General features: G+C 39.1%; 1 protein-coding gene across 2 annotated transcripts in view; it reads left to right on the forward strand.

The window, feature by feature from the left end:
• Positions 1-21073, forward strand: part of si:ch211-244b2.3 (uncharacterized protein LOC557230 homolog) — a 31661-nt gene that overhangs the window by 4349 nt on the left and 6239 nt on the right. Inside the window, exons 3-9 of one of the 2 annotated variants that reach the window (XM_060902947.1) lie at positions 11879-11927; positions 15883-15926; positions 16092-16146; positions 19214-19337; positions 19430-19580; positions 19676-19796; positions 19902-19989. In XM_060902947.1, the coding sequence (XP_060758930.1) occupies positions 11879-11927; positions 15883-15926; positions 16092-16146; positions 19214-19337; positions 19430-19580; positions 19676-19796; positions 19902-19989 (632 nt within the window). The remainder of the gene's footprint in view (positions 1-11878; positions 11928-15882; positions 15927-16091; positions 16147-19213; positions 19338-19429; positions 19581-19675; positions 19797-19901; positions 19990-21073) is intronic. The other variant, XM_060902948.1, reaches the window with a different exon arrangement.

Raw genomic sequence — 21073 nt, forward strand, 5'->3', positions numbered from 1 at the left:
ATTTCAGACGCGTCACATCCATAACGGAATTTCGTCACATCCATAACGCTGACTTTTCCTTCCGAAACTCTGCATGAAATACAAAATATTTTAAACAAAGATTTTTTTAATATTCACCTTGGACCCCTCTATCAAATGGATCTCTCCATTTCGACATTAGGTTTACAATTTCACAGAGTTTGATAAAAATGTACAGTCACCCAAGAAAAGTGATATTTTTTCTGTCACATCCATAACGCATCTTTTATTGGCGTTTTCTGGCATGCCCTAGATGTACTATGGGAATTGTTCTTGTTCTATCACTTCTCCAGTATGGTACAGCCTTAAAATATGCAACACCTGTTTAAATACTGGGAGACAATAAAACATGCACTGGGTCATTTGTTGCCATTTTGAGTTCAAGTGTCACGTCCATAACGCTGGAATTGCTCTATGACAAGTTCAAGGCGACTTGGTCGTCGGATCATCCAGCATCAAAGCATTGAGACGACGTGTGAAACATGCATTTTGTGAAGTAAAGTACGTTGGTCCGATTTCTCCATCAATTTTCTTCAAATAGGGCACTCAGAATACAGGAGAGTGCACCATTTTACACCATTTTTTTTTTCAAAATTTTCCCTGCGATCATCCCCTGAGACCCCCCTGGAAGGGCGTGATAGTGTCACCCAATTTGATCTACTGCTTTTCATTCTCTGGAGGTTGGCAAGTACAGTGGATAGAAAAAGTGTACACACCCCGTTAAAATGATAGGTTTTTCTGATGTAAAAAAATGAGACCACAATAAATCATTTCAAAACTTTTCTCACCTTTAATGTGACCTATAACCTGTACAATTCAATTGAAAAGCAAACAAATCTGTTAGGGGGAAAAACATAAAAAATGTGCAATAAGCTGGTTGCATAAGTGTGCACACCTTTAAACTAATACTTTGTTGAAGCACCTTTTGATTTAATTACAGCATTCAGTCTTTTTGGGTCGGAGTCTATCAGCCTGCCACATCTAGACTTGGCAATATTTGCTCACTCTTCCTTGCAAAATCGCTCCAAATTTGTCAGATTGCGAGGGCATCGCTTGTGCACAGCCCTCTTCAGGTCACCCCACAGATTTTCAGTTGGATTTAGGTCTGGGCTCTGGCTGGGCCATTCCAAAACTTTAATTTTCTTCTGGTGAGGCCATTCTTTTGTTGAGTTCGATGTATGCTTGGGGTCATTGTTATGCTGAAATATGAAATTCCTCTTCATCTTCATCTTTCTCACAGACACCTGAAGGTTTTGGGCCAAAATTGACTGGTATTTAGAACTGTTCATAATTCCCTCCACCTTGACTAAACCCCCTGTTCCAGCTGAAGAAAAACAACCCCAAAACATGATGCTGCCACCACCATGCTTCACCGTGGGAATGGTGTTCTTTTGGTGATGCGCAGTGGTGTTTTTGCGCCAAACATACCTTTTGGAATTGTGGCCAAAAAGTTCAACCTTGGTTTCATCAGACCATAACACATTTTCCCACATGCTTCTGGGAGAGTTGATGTATTTTCTTTGCAAAATTTAGCCGGGTCTGGATGTTTTTCTTTGACCCTACCTCATAGTCCAGACATATGCAGAATACGGGAGATTATTGTCACATGTAGTACACAACCAGTACTTGCCAGAAATCCCTGCAGCTCCTTCAGTGTTGCTGTGGGCCTCTCGGCAGCCTCCCTGACCAGTTTTCGTCTTGTCTTTTCGTCAATTTTGGAGGGACGTCCAGTTCTCGGTAATGTCACTGTTGTCCCATATATTCTCCATTTCTTGATGACGGTCTTCGCTGTGCTCCATGGTATATCTAATGCTGTGGAAATGTTTTTGTCCCCTTCTCCTGACTGATACCTTTCAACAATGAGATCCCTTTGATGCTTTGTAAGCTCTCTGTGAACCCTGGCTTTTGCTGGAGGAGGCAACTGAGTAAAAGTCTGAACTTTATTTGGGGTTAATCAGAGTCATTTTAATTGATGGCAGGTGTGATCCAAAAAGACTGAATGCTGTAATTAAATCAAAAGGTGCTTCAACAAAATATTAAGGGTGTGCACACTTATGCAACCAGCTTATTGTACGTTTTTTATTTTTTATGTTTTTTCCCTGAACAGATTTGTTTGTTTTTCAATTGAATTGTACAGGTTATAGTTCACATTAAAGGTGGGAAAAGTTTTGAAATTATTTGTCGTGGTCTTATTTTTTTACATCAGAAAAACCTATCTGGGTGGCACGGTGGTGTAGTGGTTAGCACTGTCGCCTCACAGCAAGAAGGTCTTGGGTTCGAGCCCCGGGGCCGGCGAGGGCCTTTCTGTGCGGAGTTTGCATGTTCTCCCCGTGTCCGCGTGGGTTTCCTCCGGGTGCTCCGGTTTCCCCCACAGTCCAAAGACATGCAGGTTAGGTTAACTGGTGACTCTAAATTGACCGTAGGTGTGAATGTGAGTGTGAATGGTTGTCTGTGTCTATGTGTCAGCCCTGTGATGACCTGGCGACTTGTCCAGGGTGTACCCCGCCTTTCGCCTGTAGTCAGCTGGGATAGGCTCCAGCTTGCCTGCGACCCTGTAGAACAGGATAAAGCGGCTACAGATAATGAGATGAGATGAGATTAATTATTTTCAGGGTTTCATCAATGTTTTGTGTACCAGAAGAGTAATTCATGAGGTAACTTTATGATAACACAAAGTTACTCACTCAGCAGTGTTAATGGGACCATAAGCTGACTTATGATTCAAGATTCAAGAGATCTTTATTGTCAGTACGTCCATATACAAGTATACAGTGCATTGAAATACCTCAGGCTTCCCATGGTGCATTTATAGAGAATATAGATTAGATTAGATTAGATTAGATAGATGAGATAAAACTTTATTGATCCCTTTGGGCGGGTTCCCTCAGGGAAATTAAAATTCCAGCAGCATCATTACAGATAAACAGAAAAGAAATAGAGAAAACTTCTAGATAAAAAATAAAATAAATTATTTACATATACAAATATATAAAAAGAATAAGATATGGGGAAGAGAGGGAGGGGGAAGGAGGGGGAAAAATAAGTGTGGGGGGGGGCGGTAGGAGAGATATTGCACTTTATATTGCACATTGTCCGGTATTACTTATTGTTAGGCTAGGCTACTGCTCCTTTCCGTCCTCTGTCCTCCTGTTACACCCCCCCCCCGAGAGGAGCTGTACAGTCTGATGGCGTGAGGGACAAAGGAGTTTTTGAGTCTGTTCGTCCTGCACTTGGGAAGGAGCATTCTGTCACTGAACAGGCTCCTCTGGTTGCTGATGACGGTGTGCAGAGGGTGACTGGCATCATCCATGATGTTCAATAGTTTGTCTATAGACCTCTTCTCTGCCACCGTCACCAGAGAGTCTAGCTTCATGCCGACCACAGAGCCGGCCCGCCTGATCGGTTTGTGCAGCCTGGATGTGTCCTTCTTGTATGTGCTGCCCCCCCAGCACACCATGGTGTAAAACAGGACACTGGCGACCACAGACTGATAGAACATCCACAGGAGTTTCCTGCAGATGTTAAAGGACCGCAGCCTCCTAAGGAAGTATAGCCTGCTCTGTCCCTTCCTGTATAAGAAGATTACAAAATAAGGTAATATAAATAACTATCTAAACATCTAGCTAAGTACAATAAACAACATAAATGACAAGACAATGACAGGGCAAAGTGACATTGTGCATTTGTGTGAAAATGGTCATTTTAGTGCAAAAATATAAGAGACTGCAGTTCAGTGTGAAGGGTTCAAGTTTTTCCAGGATATTACAACAAGACAAGACAAGTGCAAAGTGAGCATTTTGCATGTGTGTGCAAATGGGCAGTGTTGTGCAAATGGATCAGAAATAGAAGCGAAAACTGTAGCTTCAGTTTGGACTGCTAGTTAAAATGGTGAAGGAAGTTTTCCTTCCTGAAGCTGATGAAATTCTGAAGCCAAGCAATGTTTTCATAAACGTCACAAAGTAGTGTCTGTACCATTGTATTTACTGCAGATTTTTAAGGCAATTCACCCTTAAGTCTGAGCTGTCCATAAGTCAGGCATTCTTAACCTGGGGACTTATACTGTATTAGCCTCGTTTATTTTGGAGTAGTTTATCAGAGGGATGTTGTTAATATTTTTACACGTCTCCTCAGTGATATAACTTTCACAACTGAACAGGTGCATGCAGCGTCACATCTGCCTCATTAGATATGCAAGACATGAACAGTGTTGTATAAAGTACTGGGAAATCACACTAAAGTATTGGTAACCTTCCAAAAAATGTCTTTGGTAAAAGTCAAAGTCACTGACTGAAATGTTATTTGAGTTAAAGTCTTAAAGTATCTGACATTTCTTGCACTTAAGTATGACAAGTAATGCAAAAATAAATGTACTCAAGTAATGTAATTAAAAGTAAACAAGCAAAGGCAATCTGAATCTGTAATATTTTGGTAAACTGAAGGTAATTTGTCACCAATGGTTCATGACAAGCAATTACACTGCTGAAAACAGAGGTGCACACACAACCATTATAAACAAGAAAAAAATAAATTGGGAGAAAAATGAAGCTGCCTGTCTGGCATCTGAAGATGGAGACCACAGTTTTGACACTTTTTTTTTTTCTCATTTTTTCCTTTGTTTTTTAAACTAAGAGAAAGTACTGAAAATTAGGCATACATCACACCATTAAGAAAAAAAACCCCATAAAGCTCATCTCATTATCTCTAGCCGCTTTATCCTTCTACAGGGTCACAGGCAAGCTGGAGCCTATACCAGCTGACTACGGGCAAAAGGCGGGGTACACCCTGGACAAGTCACCAGGTCATCACAGGGCTGACACATAGACACAGACAACCATTCACACTCACATTCACACCTACGGTCAATTTAGAGTCACCAGTTAGCCTAACCTGCATGTCTTTGGGGGAAACCGGAGCACCCGGAGGAAACCCACGCGGACAACATGCAAACTCCACACAGAAAGGCCCTCACCGGCCCCGGGGCTCGAACCCAGGACCTTCTTGCTGTGAGGCGACAGCGCTAACCACTACACCACCGTGCCGCCACCCATAAAGCTGCTACTGTTATTGCACTTTATAAACTATGGAGGTGCATACACGACCAATTGCTGTCATAATAATCAAAAGAAAAAAGTAATTTGGAGAAAACTGAAAAACCTGAGAAAACCTCGATGTGTTTCTTTAGATTGGACGGGGAGTTTCTATAAGATAGAATTTCCACATTTTTTGGAAGGCATAAGAGGCACTTCATTCGATAGGACGAATCCTTCACATCAACGTAAGAGAACATTGTGTTCAAATATGGCCAGGGGTGCTCATCATCAGGTTCCTCTTCATTTGTAGTCGAAGTAGCTGCTGTCTCTGGTGGTGTTTACATTAGACCGTATCAGCGGATCATCAGATTAACGTTTTTAAAACGATTCGCGTGCACACAGCAACGCCAATACACGATTCGCGTGCACACAGCAACGCCAATACGCGGATACGCTAATCACATGACTAATTAGACGGCACGTCACATGATCCCAGTGCATATCGGGCATGCGCAAGTCACTCACCACTTGCAAGTGGAAGGATGGCAAGCGAACACCTTCTCCAGCAGATAAACACACCTGGCTGTGATGTTCATGTTCTCACTGAGTTTAAGCACCTGAAGGAGGTTGAAATGTGTAAATAAACTTCAGTGCGGCTCAGCGCTTCCTCCTGTGCTCCAAATCACTCCGCCCTGAACAGCGAGTGCCCTCTGGAGGGTGCGCACTCCAGCCCTGTGCAGCTCACAGAGCGCGCGAGTGAAGCGCACGAGCAGTGATTCGGGACTGAGCCGCTGTGTGTGTGATCCCAATGCCAGCGAATCAGGAAGGTGGATGTCACAGTGACGTTGTCCAATGACGACGTCAGCTAGAGCTCAGCACTGCGTTTCCTCGTTCCTCAATGTTTACACAGCACCGGATCAGATACGAACTGGGTTGACTACGTGGGCCCTGGCGGATTCAAGTTGTTCCGCCTGTGGAGTCGTTTCCCGGCGTTTTAACGTGCACGGACAGTGCATCCGCGACGAAAACGAGACGGATACAGTCTAATGTAAACACCACCTCTGTCTCCTCTTCCATCAGGGCTGTTGATTGCGAAGCTAGCTTTCTGCTTACTGCGTGAAGCCAACAGGTATAGCCTATTGGTTGTCATGTGCAAGTGGTGAACAAGCCCAGGCACGTCCTGACTTCGTTGCAGTCAGTGGGGTTAAAACACGTTTTTTTTTCTTTCTTTTTTTGTAACGAGTAACTAAATGGCTCTTTGAAAATGTATCGGAGTAAAAGTATGCAATTAAGTTAAAAAATATAGTGAAGTAAAAGTGAAAGATCTCAAAAATTTGAAAAGTCAAGTAAAGTACAAAATCTCCCAAAATGTACTTAAGTACAGTAGTGAAGTATTTTTACTTCGTTACTACACAACACTGGACATGAAGTGGTGTTCAGCTCAGCTCACTGTTCACAAAGTGTTACTATCACTGGAGCACCTTGCTAGTCCTTAAAATGCCCTACGCTTGTGTTGTTTTGTGCTGCTCGAATCGAACAAACCGTGAAACTGATAAAAATTTCTTCCGGCTTCCCTGTGAAGTGATCAAAAAGGGTGAAAGAGCAAAGGATTTTATCAAAACACGACAAGAAAAGTGGCTCTTGAACCTTTCGCAGTGATCAAAGGGAGCAGAGTCAAGGAACGCTCGAGTTTGCAGTGATCACTTCGTGAAAGGTTTGTAAATTCCTCTGATTTATTTCATTTGGATTCGCAAGTCACTCTTCTCACCATTTTCCGTTATTTCGTGATGTTTTGAAGTTCAAGAGACGCTTCAGTCCTCAGATGTGTTTTTGTTTACTGTTTGATCGCGGTCGCCATATTGTAAACTAACGCATATGTTTTCATGTTATTTATCAGGATGTCCGAGCAATCTTTACAAGGACGATATTATAGATTGGGCTACACTGAACTTCGGACATGATAAAGTGAACAAGCAGTCAGAGGAGAGTAAAGAGCACGGAGAACGAGCAAAATCACAAGAAGGAAAGTGCAGATGTTCTGAGGGTGCTGAGGCCTTGCTTGAGTTTCATAAACTAATGAGAATCGAGATGCTAGAACTACAAGGAATCCAGGAGGAGCCTGACAGTTCAGGACACGATATAGCATGCCAGGCAGATCGTACATGTGAAAATGCTATTTGTGTGGAAGCAAAGATCAAGAGACTGAACAGTGAGCTGTATGAGCTCAGATCATTTTCCAACTCATAGGAAGAATCCCTTGATAATGTGTAAGGATCTATCTCATTGCAAAGAGCAACTTTCTGAAGGTATCTTGACCGTGCATTGGTCTCCAAACTGCAAAAACAGTTGGAGATGGTTTCACTAGCTCTTTGCATAACGCAGGCCAAATTGAATTGCCTGACCACCACTTCATTCACCAGAAGTAAACTCGCAAGTAAAAGTCATGTGACTGAATACAACCTATAAAATGACCACATCGACCAATGAGGATCGATTTTCTAGCAGGGTGTAGTTTCTACAAACTCTGATCTTTGTGTCACATGGTCATGCTCACAAATTAAAGGCAGGGTAGGTCATTTTTTTTGGAAGGACATTTTTGTTGAAATTTCATATTTCTTAAGAAAAAGCATATTTCTTGAAATTAAAAGGTCTGACAATAAAAAAAAAGTCATCTGTGGCAGTCACAGGGCTGTAAATCGCCCGTCCAATCATTTTATTCGATCCGTAAGAAATGATTGGATGGCCGACCTGCCTGCCTATTTGTGCACACTTTGCCCGTGTACTCATTAGCCATGACCGGAGTCTTCCAGAAGGCCTGGCAGACATATTGCAAACACAATGCTAAAGCTAGTGAGCTTATCGACAGCTGTGAGTACTAAGAATAGCCATGTTCATTGTTTACATTCATTATGATAAGGCTAGGTGTTTCTTACATGTGACTGAGACATGAGGTAGTTGGATATGACAGCGATACACTACGCTCCTCCCCCAATGCTGTCTTTTGTAGACTCGTCCTCCCGTAGAAATCACGCAGTGCACGTTCATGTGTTTTAGAGGAGTGGCTTTGGAGGGAGGCCTGAAGGGAGGGGGTGGGATTTTTCAGTTGGATACTTTCAAAATCTAGCTTACTCTTGCTGGTTTCTCCAGAACGACCTACCCTAGCCTTATACCGCAGGCATAAAACATTTAATGACAGCCAAATAATATTTTTTATTATGAAATATGAGGAATGTTTATTATTTGAATAACAAGAACAGTAATACTTAAACATAAGATATGACCACTGTAAATCATTATCATAATTTTTTGTGAAAGCTCCCCCAATAACCTGGAGGTTAACACTGTGCCACACAGCCCTTGTACCAACCATCCCTGTTCTCCCCTGCTTGTTTCATTTAAACCAGAGCTTTTCAAAGTGTGGGGCGCACCTCCTCTAGGGGGCGCCAGAGTTCTTCGGGGGGGCGCAACGTGAGGAAAAATAAACCAGAATAAGTTTCCATTGCGGACGTTTAGCGAACTTCAGCTAGCCTTTGCCAGAGACAAAATGGATCGATTTTTAGTACCTAAAGCTACAGTGAGTGAGGAGACAGAGTCTGGGCCAAACAAAAAAAGAAGGAAGTATGACCACAATTATTTAAAGTTTGGATTTTCATGGACTGGATCTGAAGATGCTCCACTGCCACAGTGTGTTGTCTGCCAAGAGGTGCTAGCTAACGATGCTATGAGATGTTTAAAATGTGTAAAACATGATGTTTTAAAAAAAAAAAAAGCACAGATGTTTAAAATGTGTAAAAAAAAAAAAGAGGTTTTAAAAAAGCACAGATGTTTAAAATGTGTAAAAAAAAAGAGGTTTTAAAAAAGCACAGATGTTTAAAATGTGTAAAAAAAAAGAGGTTTTAAAAAAGGACAGATGTTTAAAATGTGTAAAAGAGGTTTTAAAAAAGCACAGATGTTTAAAATGTGTAAAAAAAGAGGTTTTAAAAAAGCACAGATGTTTAAAATGTGTAAAAAAGAGGTTTTAAAAAAAGCACAGATGTTTAAAATGTGTAAAAAAGAGGTTTTAAAAAAGGACAGATGTTTAAAATGTGTAAAAAAAAGAGGTTTTAAAAAAGCACAGATGTTTAAAATGTGTAAAAAGAGGTTTTTAAAAAAGCACAGATGTTTAAAATGTGTAAAAAAAAAAGAGGTTTTAAAAAAGCACAGATGTTTAAAATGTGTAAAAAAAAAAAGAGGTTTTAAAAAAGCACAGATGTTTAAAATGTGTAAAAAAAAAGAGGTTTTAAAAAAGCACAGATGTTTAAAATGTGTAAAAAAAAAGAGGTTTTAAAAAAGGACAGATGTTTAAAATGTGTAAAAGAGGTTTTAAAAAAGCACAGATGTTTAAAATGTGTAAAAAAAGAGGTTTTAAAAAAGCACAGATGTTTAAAATGTGTAAAAAAGAGGTTTTAAAAAAAGCACAGATGTTTAAAATGTGTAAAAAAGAGGTTTTAAAAAAGGACAGATGTTTAAAATGTGTAAAAAAAGAGGTTTTAAAAAAGCACAGATGTTTAAAATGTGTAAAAAGAGGTTTTTAAAAAAGCACAGATGTTTAAAATGTGTAAAAAAAAAAGAGGTTTTAAAAAAGCACAGATGTTTAAAATGTGTAAAAAAAAGAGGTTTTAAAAAAGCACAGATGTTTAAAATGTGTAAAAAAAAGAGGTTTTAAAAAAGCACAGATGTTTAAAATGTGTAAAAAAAGAGGTTTTAAAAAAGGACAGATGTTTAAAATGTGTAAAAGAGGTTTTAAAAAAGCACAGATGTTTAAAATGTGTAAAAAAAGAGGTTTTAAAAAAGCACAGATGTTTAAAATGTGTAAAAAAAAGAGGTTTTAAAAAAGCACAGATGTTTAAAATGTGTAAAAAAGAGGTTTTAAAAAAAGCACAGATGTTTAAAATGTGTAAAAAAGAGGTTTTAAAAAAGGACAGATGTTTAAAATGTGTAAAAAAGAGGTTTTAAAAAAGCACAGATGTTTAAAATGTGTAAAAAGAGGTTTTTAAAAAAGCACAGATGTTTAAAATGTGTAAAAAAAGAGGTTTTAAAAAAGCACAGATGTTTAAAATGTGTAAAAAAGAGGTTTTAAAAAAGCACAGATGTTTAAAATGTGTAAAAAGAGGTTTTTAAAAAAGCACAGATGTTTAAAATGTGTAAAAAAGAGGTTTTAAAAAAGCACAGATGTTTAAAATGTGTAAAAAAGAGGTTTTAAAAAAGCACAGATGTTTAAAATGTGTAAAAAAGAGGTTTTAAAAAAGCACAGATGTTTAAAATGTGTAAAAAAAGAGGTTTTTAAAAAAAAGCACAGATGTTTAAAATGTGTAACAAAAAGATGTTTTAAAAAAGCACAGATGTTTAAAATCTCATCTCATTATCTGTAGCCGCTTTATCCTGTTCTATAGGGTCGCAGGCAAGCTGGAGCCTATCCCAGCTGACTACTAGGGGCGAAAGGCGGGGTACACCCTGGACAAGTCGCCAGGTCATCACAGGGCTGACACATAGACACAGACAACCATTCACACTCCCATTCACACCTACGCTCAATTTAGAGTCACCAGTTAACCTAACCTGCATGTCTTTGGACTGTGGGGGAAACCGGAGCACCCGGAGGAAACCCATGCGGACACGGGGAGAACATGCAAACTCCACACAGAAAGGCCCTCGCCGGCCACGGGGCTCGAACCCAGAACCTTCTTGCTGTGAGGCGACAGCGCTAACCACTACACCACCGTGCCGCCAATGTTTAAAATGTGTAACAAAAAGATGTTTTCAAAAAGCACAGATGTTTAAAATGGGTAAAAAAAAAAAGAGGTTTTAAAAAAGCAGAGATGTTTAAAATGTGTAACAAAAAGATGTTTTAAAAAAGCACAGATGTTTAAAATGTGTAACAAAAAGAAGTTTTAAAAAAGCACAGATGTTTAAAATGTGTAACAAAAAGATGTTTTAAAAAAGCACAGATGTTTAAAATGTGTAACAAAAAGAAGTTTTAAAAAAGCACAGATGTTTAAAATGTGTAACAAAAAGATGTTTTAAAAAAGCACAGATGTTTAAAATGTGTAAAAAAAAAAAGATGTTTTAAAAAAGCAGAGATGTTTAAAATGTGTAACAAAAAGATGTTTTAAAAAAGCACAGATGTTTAAAATGTGTAACAAAAAGATGTTTTAAAAAAGCACAGATGTTTAAAATGTGTAACAAAAAGAAGTTTTAAAAAAGCACAGATGTTTAAAATGTGTCAAAAAGAGAAGTTTTAAAAAAGCACAGATGTTTAAAATGTGTAAAAAAAAAAGAGCTTTTAAAAAAGCACAGATGTTTAAAATGTGTAAAAAAAAAAAAGAGGTTTTAAAAAAGCAGAGATGTTTAAAATGTGTAACAAAAAGATGTTTTAAAAAAGCACAGATGTTTAAAATGTGTAAAAAAAAAGAGGTTTTAAAAAAGCTCATATGTTTTAAATGTGTAAAAAAAGATGTTTTAATAAAGCTCATATGTTTAAAATGTGTAAAAAAAAAAAAGATCTTTTAATAAAGCTCATATGTTTTAAATGTGTAAAAAAAAAGATGGTTTCAAAAAGCACAGGTGTTTAAAATGTGTACAACAACCATTTTTTTTAAATACGAATGGAACATTAAGTATAGCAACAACAAAAATTGTAGGGGGGCGCTGTTGTTTATTTGTTCTCTGAGGGGGGGCTGACTCTCCCACACTTTGAAAACCCCTGATTTAAACTGAAATACAGAAACACAGCGGTACAGAACAACATGCAGTGTTGTTAAATCACTGAAAACCTTTTTTTATGGATACAGGAGGATTATGAGGAAGACGCCACATATTTACAACCAAGAAATGTACCAGGTAACTGAATCAGAAATCATAGCTATAGTAATCAAATTTTTAATTCCAAACCCTGAGCTCTGATTTTTAACTGTCGAATTTAAAAATAAAAAATCAACAAATAAACAAACATACAAATAAATACTAATAATCCATCCAGGGTGTATTTCTGCCTCACACTCTGTTTCTGGGATAGGCTCCAGGTTCACTGTGACCCTGACCAGGAGAAAGCAGTTGTTGAATAAACAAACAAACATAAGATTTGTCCTGGGTGGCACTGTGGTGCAGTGGTTAGCACTGACGCCTCACAGCAAGAAGGGTCTGAGTTTGAACCTCATGGCCGAATGGGGCCTTTCTGTGTGGCGTTTGCATGTTCTCCTCATCTCATACCTGGTGGGGTTCCATCTCACAGTAGGGTGCATCAGTTGCCCCCTAAAAATGAAAAGTTCCTCTGATCATGATGCATTTTTGTTTTTATGTTCCTTTTGGTAAGAAAACACACTGGGTGAAATATTTTGACAAAATTCAAAAGTTTAATGGTGGCACCAGGAGCTCAAAGTTATGGAAAAAGCTGCTATTTTATGACTTTTATGACAAAATTTCGATCACTTTTCATGAAACATTATGGCACCTTATAGAGTATACCAAATATCTTAGATACACAGTTTTAGTGCATATTCTAAATATATTATCAAGCACAGTTTGAGTTTTAGCTGTTCATTGAATCATTGTTCAACTACTTTTAAACAATACAAATGTATTCTGAATCACATTAATGCTTCTCAATCCCTTGCAAAGGTTCTTAACATGATCTCTGGCTCACAAGAAATCAATAAATGGAGTCCAACATTGTGATTCAAACCTTACGCGAAAACATAAAATAAGCGGTTTTTTTGCAAAAACTGAACCTCATGGTGCCACCATTAGACTTTTGAATATGGCCAAAACATTTTACAGGATGTCTTTATTGGTGAAAAGGAACACCCAAACAAAAATGCATCAGATTTTCTGAAAGTGAGGGCAACTGATGCACCCTATCCCACAGTCCAAAGATTTGTGGATTAGGTCAACTGGTTACTCTAAATTGCCCGTGAGTGTGAGTGGTTGGTCATTTCTGTGTTAGCCCTATGATAGATTGGCGACCTGTACAAGGTGAACCCCGCCTCTCACCCAGAGACAGCTGGGATTGGATCCAGCTTCTTCCACAACCCTGATGGATAAGTGGTATAGATAATGGATAGATGGATGGATTTGTCCTGCTGTCCTGAACATAGCCACACTGGCCCATATATCCCATTCATTATATCCCGCTTAGATTATTGCAAGTCCCTTCTCATTGGCCTCTGTACTAAATCCCTTCAAAGACTACAGTACATTCAGAACCCTGTAGCGAGACTCATCACCCAGACCAAACCATCTGCTCATATCACCCCCATTCTTTCTCAGCTTCACTGGCTACCTGTTCTGTCCCGAATTAAGTATAAAATCCTACTCCTCACCTTCAAAGCCCTCCGTAACCTTGCTCCTCCTTACATCTGTGACCTTCTGACCCCTTACACTCCATCCTGCTCTCTCAGATCCTCTAGCCATAATCTCCTTGCTGCCCCCTGCACCTGACTCTCTACCCCAGGTGGAAGGTCCTTCAGTGCTAAGGCCCCCAAGCTCTGGAAGACCCTCCCTCAACCCTGCCATGACTGCTCTTCCCTTCCTTTCTTCAAATCACATCTCAAAACCTTTCTGTTTCTTGAAGACTTCTTCTCCACCACTGCATAAATTTACCACTCTTTACCAACTTTTTCTTTTGTGTGCGTTCTGTTTTCTTTGTTTTGTTTTCTTGACCTATGTAAAGTGGCCTTGAGTTTGAGAAAGGCGCTATATATTATTATGTCAAATAAAGCATATTCTGAGAAATTGGAAATTTCTTTGGATTCTGAAAACGGAATAAACAATTGGTAAAATGTGAAATGTTTTGTGTTTACAAACCTTTGAACAGCTTCTCCAAGCCAGCTGCCTTACCAAGGTACAGTCCCTGACAAGAGTCTTGTCACTTATCCATTTTGTAGAAACAACAGCTTATAACCTGACTTTTAATTAATCCATTGGTTTTCGAAATGGCTCATATGAAAGCTAAAACCCTCCCAAATTATGTTTAATATACTAAAATAAATTTGCTTCACTGAAGAAAGATTGATCACAGAAAGGTCAGATTTTGGCAAGACAAAAGTTTTGTCGCCTACAGAGAGTAATGTGAAAATTGAACAAATAATTTACTTCAAATACAAAAATATGTTGCATAACATCAGTGAATTAAGTAGTGGTGCTGTGAGATCCATATTTAATATCTTGTATGACTTCCATGAGCTTGAAGGACTGCATCCATGCGGTTCGACAATGATTCATACAATTTATTGATGAAGTCATCAGGAATAGCAAAGAAAGCAGTCTTACATGCCTCCCAGAGTTCATCAAGATTCTTTGGTTTCGTCTTCCATGCTTCCTCTTTCATTCTACCCCAGACATGCTCAATGATGTTCATGTCTGGTGACTGGGCTGGCCAGTCCTGGAGCACCTTGATCTTCTTCGCCTTGAGGAACTTTGATGTAGAGATGGAAGTATGCGATGGAGCACCATCCTGCTGCAAAATTTGACCCCTTTTATGGTTGGGAATGTAAGAGGTAGCTAATACTTCTTGATATTTTAGGCTATTGATATTGCCTTCCACCCTGCAAATCTCTCGCACACCCCCATACTGGATGCAACCCCAGACCATGATTTTTCCACCACCAAACTTAACTGTTTTCTGGGTGAACCTCGGATCCATGCGGGCTCCAGTAGGTCTCCTGCAATATTTGCGGCGGCTGTGATGTAATTCAACCGAAGATTCATCTGAGAAATCCATCTTCTGCCACTTTTCCAGCGTCCATCCTTTTAGCAGGCTGTGGGCCTTGGCAAATGCCACACATTTTCTTAATTGACTTTTGTTTAGTGCTGGTTTCTGGGCACTGATTCGACCATGGAGGCCATTCGAGACAGAATTCTACAAACTGTTCTGGTTGACACAGGGACTTGAGGTGACCAGGCCTGGTGGAGCTCTGCTGCAGTGGAAAAGGGGCTGGCCTTGGATTTTCGAGCCAACAAACGGTCCTCCCGAGCAGTTGTCTTGCAGGGTCTGCCGGACCTGGGCTTGTCAAAAACATCTCCAGTCTCTTCAAATCTTTTTCTTATTCTTTGTACTTGACGCTGAGACACATTGACGGTGTCAGCCACCTCAGCAGTGGATCTGGTCTTCAGCCTCTTGATAATCAACGCTTTGGTCTCAGGGTGAATCTTAGGCATGTTGTCAGAGGTCAAGTTGCAGTTGATGTGAAGGTCTGGTACACACCCACTAATATACACACCCACTAATTGATTGATCAATTATTGATCACAGGTGAGGCTGTAATCTAGGATTGGGTGCATCATATGACAAGGCGACAAGACTTTTGTCTTTGCAAAAACTTTCTCAGTGGGCTTTACCAAGCTGTGAACGTTAGAATGCTTTTCAGCAGTTTCGTTTGGCACCAAAACATTATTTCAAAAGCTGTTGGGATTGAAATTAGCCATTTCTTGTAAAAAAAACAAATTGATTAGACATATATTTGAGGGGCACTTAAGGTCAACTTGTACCCAAGCGACAAGACTTTTGTCAGGGACTGTACATGTATTACAATCTTCAGACCTATAGTTCTTTAATCAGTAGTTATATACTGTTACGTATTATTAGAAAGATTAAGTGCTTTTTTTGAATAGTTAAGGATTCCAGATTCCTAAAAGGTTCTATCCAGACACGTTCTGAAGAAGAAACACTTGTTTGCAGAGGTCTATATCAAACCTTTAAGGGTTCACCAAAATTAACAAGTCTATGAAATGAGTGAAAAGTGATCTAACCAGTTGTTGAAGTTTCATTTCTCTTCTCTTTGTATATGGTGTGTTTCAGTGTCGAGCTTTAGTGAGACAGATTTGGCAGATTTGGTCGATTTGGTAAGTGTGTGTTTACAACTGTCCAAGTAGAGATTTAAATTTGAATAAAGTATAGACATAAACATTACCATGTTTTAGAAATAAAACAGTGCAGTCCTTCATTTTCTGGCTTTATATACTGGTAAAACAGTGCCAGATTAAAACTATTCTCTTTTACCAACACAGAACAGATTTCAGGAAGACGACGACATAGCGGTTCCTCAACAAATGAATGCTTCAGGTAAAAACACTAAAGCACAAATTCAATTTTATTGTTTAAAAAAAAAACAGATTAACTCATCCGAAAGTATAAAATGCCCTTTTGTTAAACTAAAGTCAATTTTGCAAGAACTTGAGAAGTGATGATGTTTTTACATATGCTGTCAGGTTGGAGTGACTGTTTTCAGACTCGTCCACTTCACCATTCCAAACAAACAACCCAAACCCAACTGCATAGCTTACAGTGACTTATTTAGGCTTTGTAGTACACAATATATCATTCATGATTAAGACACTATAAAGAGAGGAGCAGGCTGTAAAGTAAACTGAAAGCAACAACAGCCCTAACTTTGCAACAGCAGATTAAACAAGTAGTTATGTAAATAGCTCACGACAATAACTTATATTTAAACCTTAATGAGATGCAAAAAAGAAACCTGTTTTTCTGGCTGTGTCCACAAACAAAAACAAACAGGGATGAGATAGATGTGTAGCATTATGCGGAATCTGTATGTGCCAGTAAATTCACTATATACTGGTCATTTGAATTTTTCATTATCCCTTTTGGTGCATTTTTTTTGTGAGTTAAAAACAAGTTCGATTATTTACTGATTTTAAGCATACTTAAATGTATTTATTTACTGCCAAAATATGATTGTATTTTGCAGTCACCAAAAAAGTTGCAAACATACTCAATTGTCAAGACTTAGCAAGACCAAGTAGACTGTTATTGAATGGATATCGGTGCTGCACCCATGTGCCTCAAAGAGATGGTTAGTACTGGGACAGGAGACTGCCTGGGAAGACCAGATCCTGGTGTGGAAGGGCCTTTGATATATATATATATATATATATATAGCCCCGGGGCCGGCGAGGGCCTTTCTGTGCGGAGTTTGCATGTTCTCCCCGTGTTCGCGTGGGTTTCCTCCGGGTGCTCCGGTTTCCCCCACAGTCCAAAGACATGCAGGTTAGGTTAACTGGTGACTCTAAATTGACCGTAGGTGTGAATGTGTGTGTGAATGGTTGTCTGTGTCTATGTGTCAGCCCTGTGATGACCTGGCAACTTGTCCAGGGTGTACCCCGCCTTTCGCCCATAGTTCAGCTGGGATAGGCTCCAGCTTGCCTGCGACCCTGTAGAAGGATAAAGCGGCTAGAGATAATATGATATATATATATATATATATATATATATATATATATATATATATATATCTTCAGTTGGTCAGGTTATGTGGCAATAAAATGAAGTCAGCTGACTACCAGAATATACTGAATGACCAGTTTATCACATCAATGGATCTTCCTTGATGGCATGGGCATAAAATTAAGTTTCAGATCGTGAAAGAGTGGTTCAGGAAGCATGATGAATCATTTTCACACATGAATTGGCAGTGTGAATGGTTGTTTGTCTCTGTGTCAGCCCTGTGATGACCTGGCGACTTGTCCAGGGTGTACCCCACCTCTCGCCCGTAGTCAGCTGGGATAGGCTCCAGCTTGCCTGTGACCCTGTAGAACAGGATAAAGCGGCTACAGATAATGGATGGATGAATTGGCCACCACAGAGTCCTGACCTTAACCCCATTGAAAGTCTTTAGGATGTGCTGAAGAAGATTTTACTGAGTGGTTTGACTCTCCCATCTTCAATACAAGATCTCAGCGAAAAATTACTGCAACTTTGGATGGGAATAAATGTTGTGATGAACAATTTTTTTTTTTAAAGATTTTTGGCTTTTTTCACCTTTATTGGATAGGACAGTGTAGAGGTGGGAAATGAGTGGGAGAAAGAGAGGGATGACCTTGGGTCGGAATCGAACCCGGGTCCCTGGATTTATGGTATGGCGCCTTATCCACCTGAGCCACAACACCCCCGCTAACAAACAAATGTTAACTAAATGTTAATGAATAAATGTTATCTAAAGGTTGTTGAAACAATGTCACAGTGAATACGTGCAGATTATTTTATTTATTAGGGTGCATCAGTTGCCCTCACTTTCATAAAATCTGCTGCATTTTTGTTTGGGTGTTCCTTTTCACCAATAAAGACATCCTGTAAAATGTTTTGACCATATTCAAAAGTCTAATGGTGGCACCATGAGGTTCATTTTTTGCAAAAAAACGCTTATTTTATGTTTTCGCGTAAGGTTTGAATCACAATGTTGGACTCCATTTATTGATTTCTTGTGAGCCAGAGATCATGTTAAGAACCTTTGCAAGGGATTGAGAAGCATTAATGTGATTCAGAATACATTTGTATTGTTTAAAAGTAGTTGAACAATGATTCAATGAACAGCTAAAACTCAAACTGTGCTTGATAATATATTTAGAATATGTATTAAAAATGTGTATCTAAGATATTTGGTATACTCTATAAGGTGCCATAATGTTTCATGAAAAGTGATCGAAATTTTGTCATAAAATAGCAGCTTTTTCCATAACTTTGAGCTCTTGGTGCCACCATTAAACTTTTGAATTTTGTCAAAATATTTCACCCAGTGTGTTTTCTTACCAAAAGGAACATAAAAACAAAAATGCATCATGATCGGAGGAACTTTTCATTTTTAGGGGGCAACTGATGCACCCTAATATATATATTTTTCTATTGACCTTCACTGGATATGAGCAATCACATGCTCTGATTGGCTACCCTACTACGAGGCTATCAGCTCATATACCATGAGTAGAGAAAAACAACATTGTTGCTGAACCAACCAAGGACGAAATAAAAACTCTACTCCAAAACAAAACCCCCAAAAAACAAAAACGCAACAAAATATGGAATAAAAGTATTTGATGGTAAGAACATCTTTTTTTTTTTTTTTTTTTCAAGAATTATTATAGCATTTTTCATGAATTGCGTCCGTCATTTCACCGGTTTTACATTCTAAGCATTGTCAGACGTTTTGTATAAAGTTTTTATTTATTGACTTTGCAAAAAATAAAAATGCTCCTTTTCTCAAAATCCAGTGAATGTGGATAGAATTAACAAAACGGTGGAATAACAGTTATTCCACAAAATCTCGTCGTACATATTTTAGGCCATTATTAAAGCTTGGCCAGACTGATGGATTTACTCTTTTACTGATTCACAGGAAACCACTATGAGTGGCAGCTGTTTAACGGACAGCAATGGTTGCAGATAAAAAACGATCATATAATCGAGTGTAACTACTGCCAGCCAGGAGCAAAAGGCATCACCATTGATACACACATGGGGTAAAATTTTATTAATTTTATTTCTCCATCTTTATGTTGAGCGTATTTAATTGGGCTCTGATGAACATGCCCTTTTCCCCATTTTTTCGCAGGTCTCTTTATATTGACTTTGACTCCATGACATTAAGGGGGCCTTTTGCCAACCTCGCTGTACGGCGACTGTCAAATCTGTCTCACAACCAGAGGGAAGTTATGGGCTGGTATTACAGAGACAACAGTTACTGGTGTGAATACGGGGTACAGGTGAGGGATCTTTTTATGCAGAGAGATGCTCATTTATTGCAGCGAACACAGTTAATGGTGAAATTTGAACATCGTACACTTGTCATCCCACACAGGGATCGAGTTACAGGACATCATCAATAAGCAGTCAGGACTTTGAGCAGCAGTATAACGCCAACCCCACAGGCTCCTTCCAGTTTACAGTCGGAAGATATTCGTACATCGTGAACTTCCCTGGTAATCCTTTTTCTGATGAGCCAAAATGAATGCTTTATGGTCATGTATATATACGAAAGACTTATGAAAATTCTATCAACTTCAGTGTTTTTTACTTTTTTATAGTCATGATGCAAACAAACTTGTCCACCCTCAAACAGAGGAAAGTGCGGAGGAGGCCAAAGTTTAACTCTACAGTCTATGTAAACAACAGGTGCTGCAGTTATCTGTGATAAGACACATCAACTGAATATTCTGTATTATTCTATCCACATTCACTGGATATGAACAATCGCGTGCTCTGATTGGCTGCTCTACTACTAGGCTATTAGCTCACATACCGTGAGTAGAGAAAAAGAAAATAGTGGAGCGTGTTGCTGAAAAACCGAGGACAAAATAAAAACTCTACTCGAAAACAAAACCCCAAAAATACAAAAAAGTAACAAAAATATGGAATAAAAGTATTTGATGGTAAGAACGTATCTTTATTTTTCAAAAATTATTATAGCATTTTTCACAAATTGCTCCTGTCATTTCGCCGGTTTGTTTACATTCTTCATCGTTAAGCATTAAAACTTGTTGAATTGTTTTAGACTGGTTCAAAAGCTCAAAGAAGTTTGAAAATTACAGAACTGAAACGTCCAAGGAAGAATTAAATAAAATGTCGAAAGCTATTCTATACCTCAGCAAGACGGCACTTTCTACAAAAAACAACACTAAAGTTACAGCTCCGACATCCCAACAGAATCATTTTCAGCTTTTCTCGGACACAATTATCAAGTTACATCACTCAGTTCAGACAGCAATCAAATACCCTGAAAATTTCCCCAGAGATCTCATTCTCATTATCTCTAGCTACTTTATCCTGTTCTACAGGGTCGCAGGCAAGCTGGAGCCTATCCCAGCTGACTACGGGCGAAAGGCGGGGTACACCCTGGACAAGTCGCCAGGTCATCACAGGGATGACACATAGACACAGACAACCATTCACACTCACATTCACACCTACGGTCAATTTAGAGTCACCAGTTAACCTAACCTGCATGTCTTTGGACTGTGGGGGAAACCGGAGCACCCGGAGGAAACCCACGCGGACACGGGGAGAACATGCAAACTCCACACAGAAAGGCCCTCGCCGGCCACGGGGCTCGAACCCAGGACCTTCTTGCTGTGAGGCGACAGCGCTAACCACTACACCACCATGCCACCTTCCCCAGAGATCAATAAAGTAATTTACTCATCTATTCATCTACAGCTTACAGTCTGTGCAGTGTTTTACTCTACTTGAAAATAAAACC

This window comes from Neoarius graeffei, chromosome 21, assembly GCF_027579695.1.
Source record: "Neoarius graeffei isolate fNeoGra1 chromosome 21, fNeoGra1.pri, whole genome shotgun sequence".
In the NCBI taxonomy this organism is placed as follows: domain Eukaryota; kingdom Metazoa; phylum Chordata; class Actinopteri; order Siluriformes; family Ariidae; genus Neoarius; species Neoarius graeffei.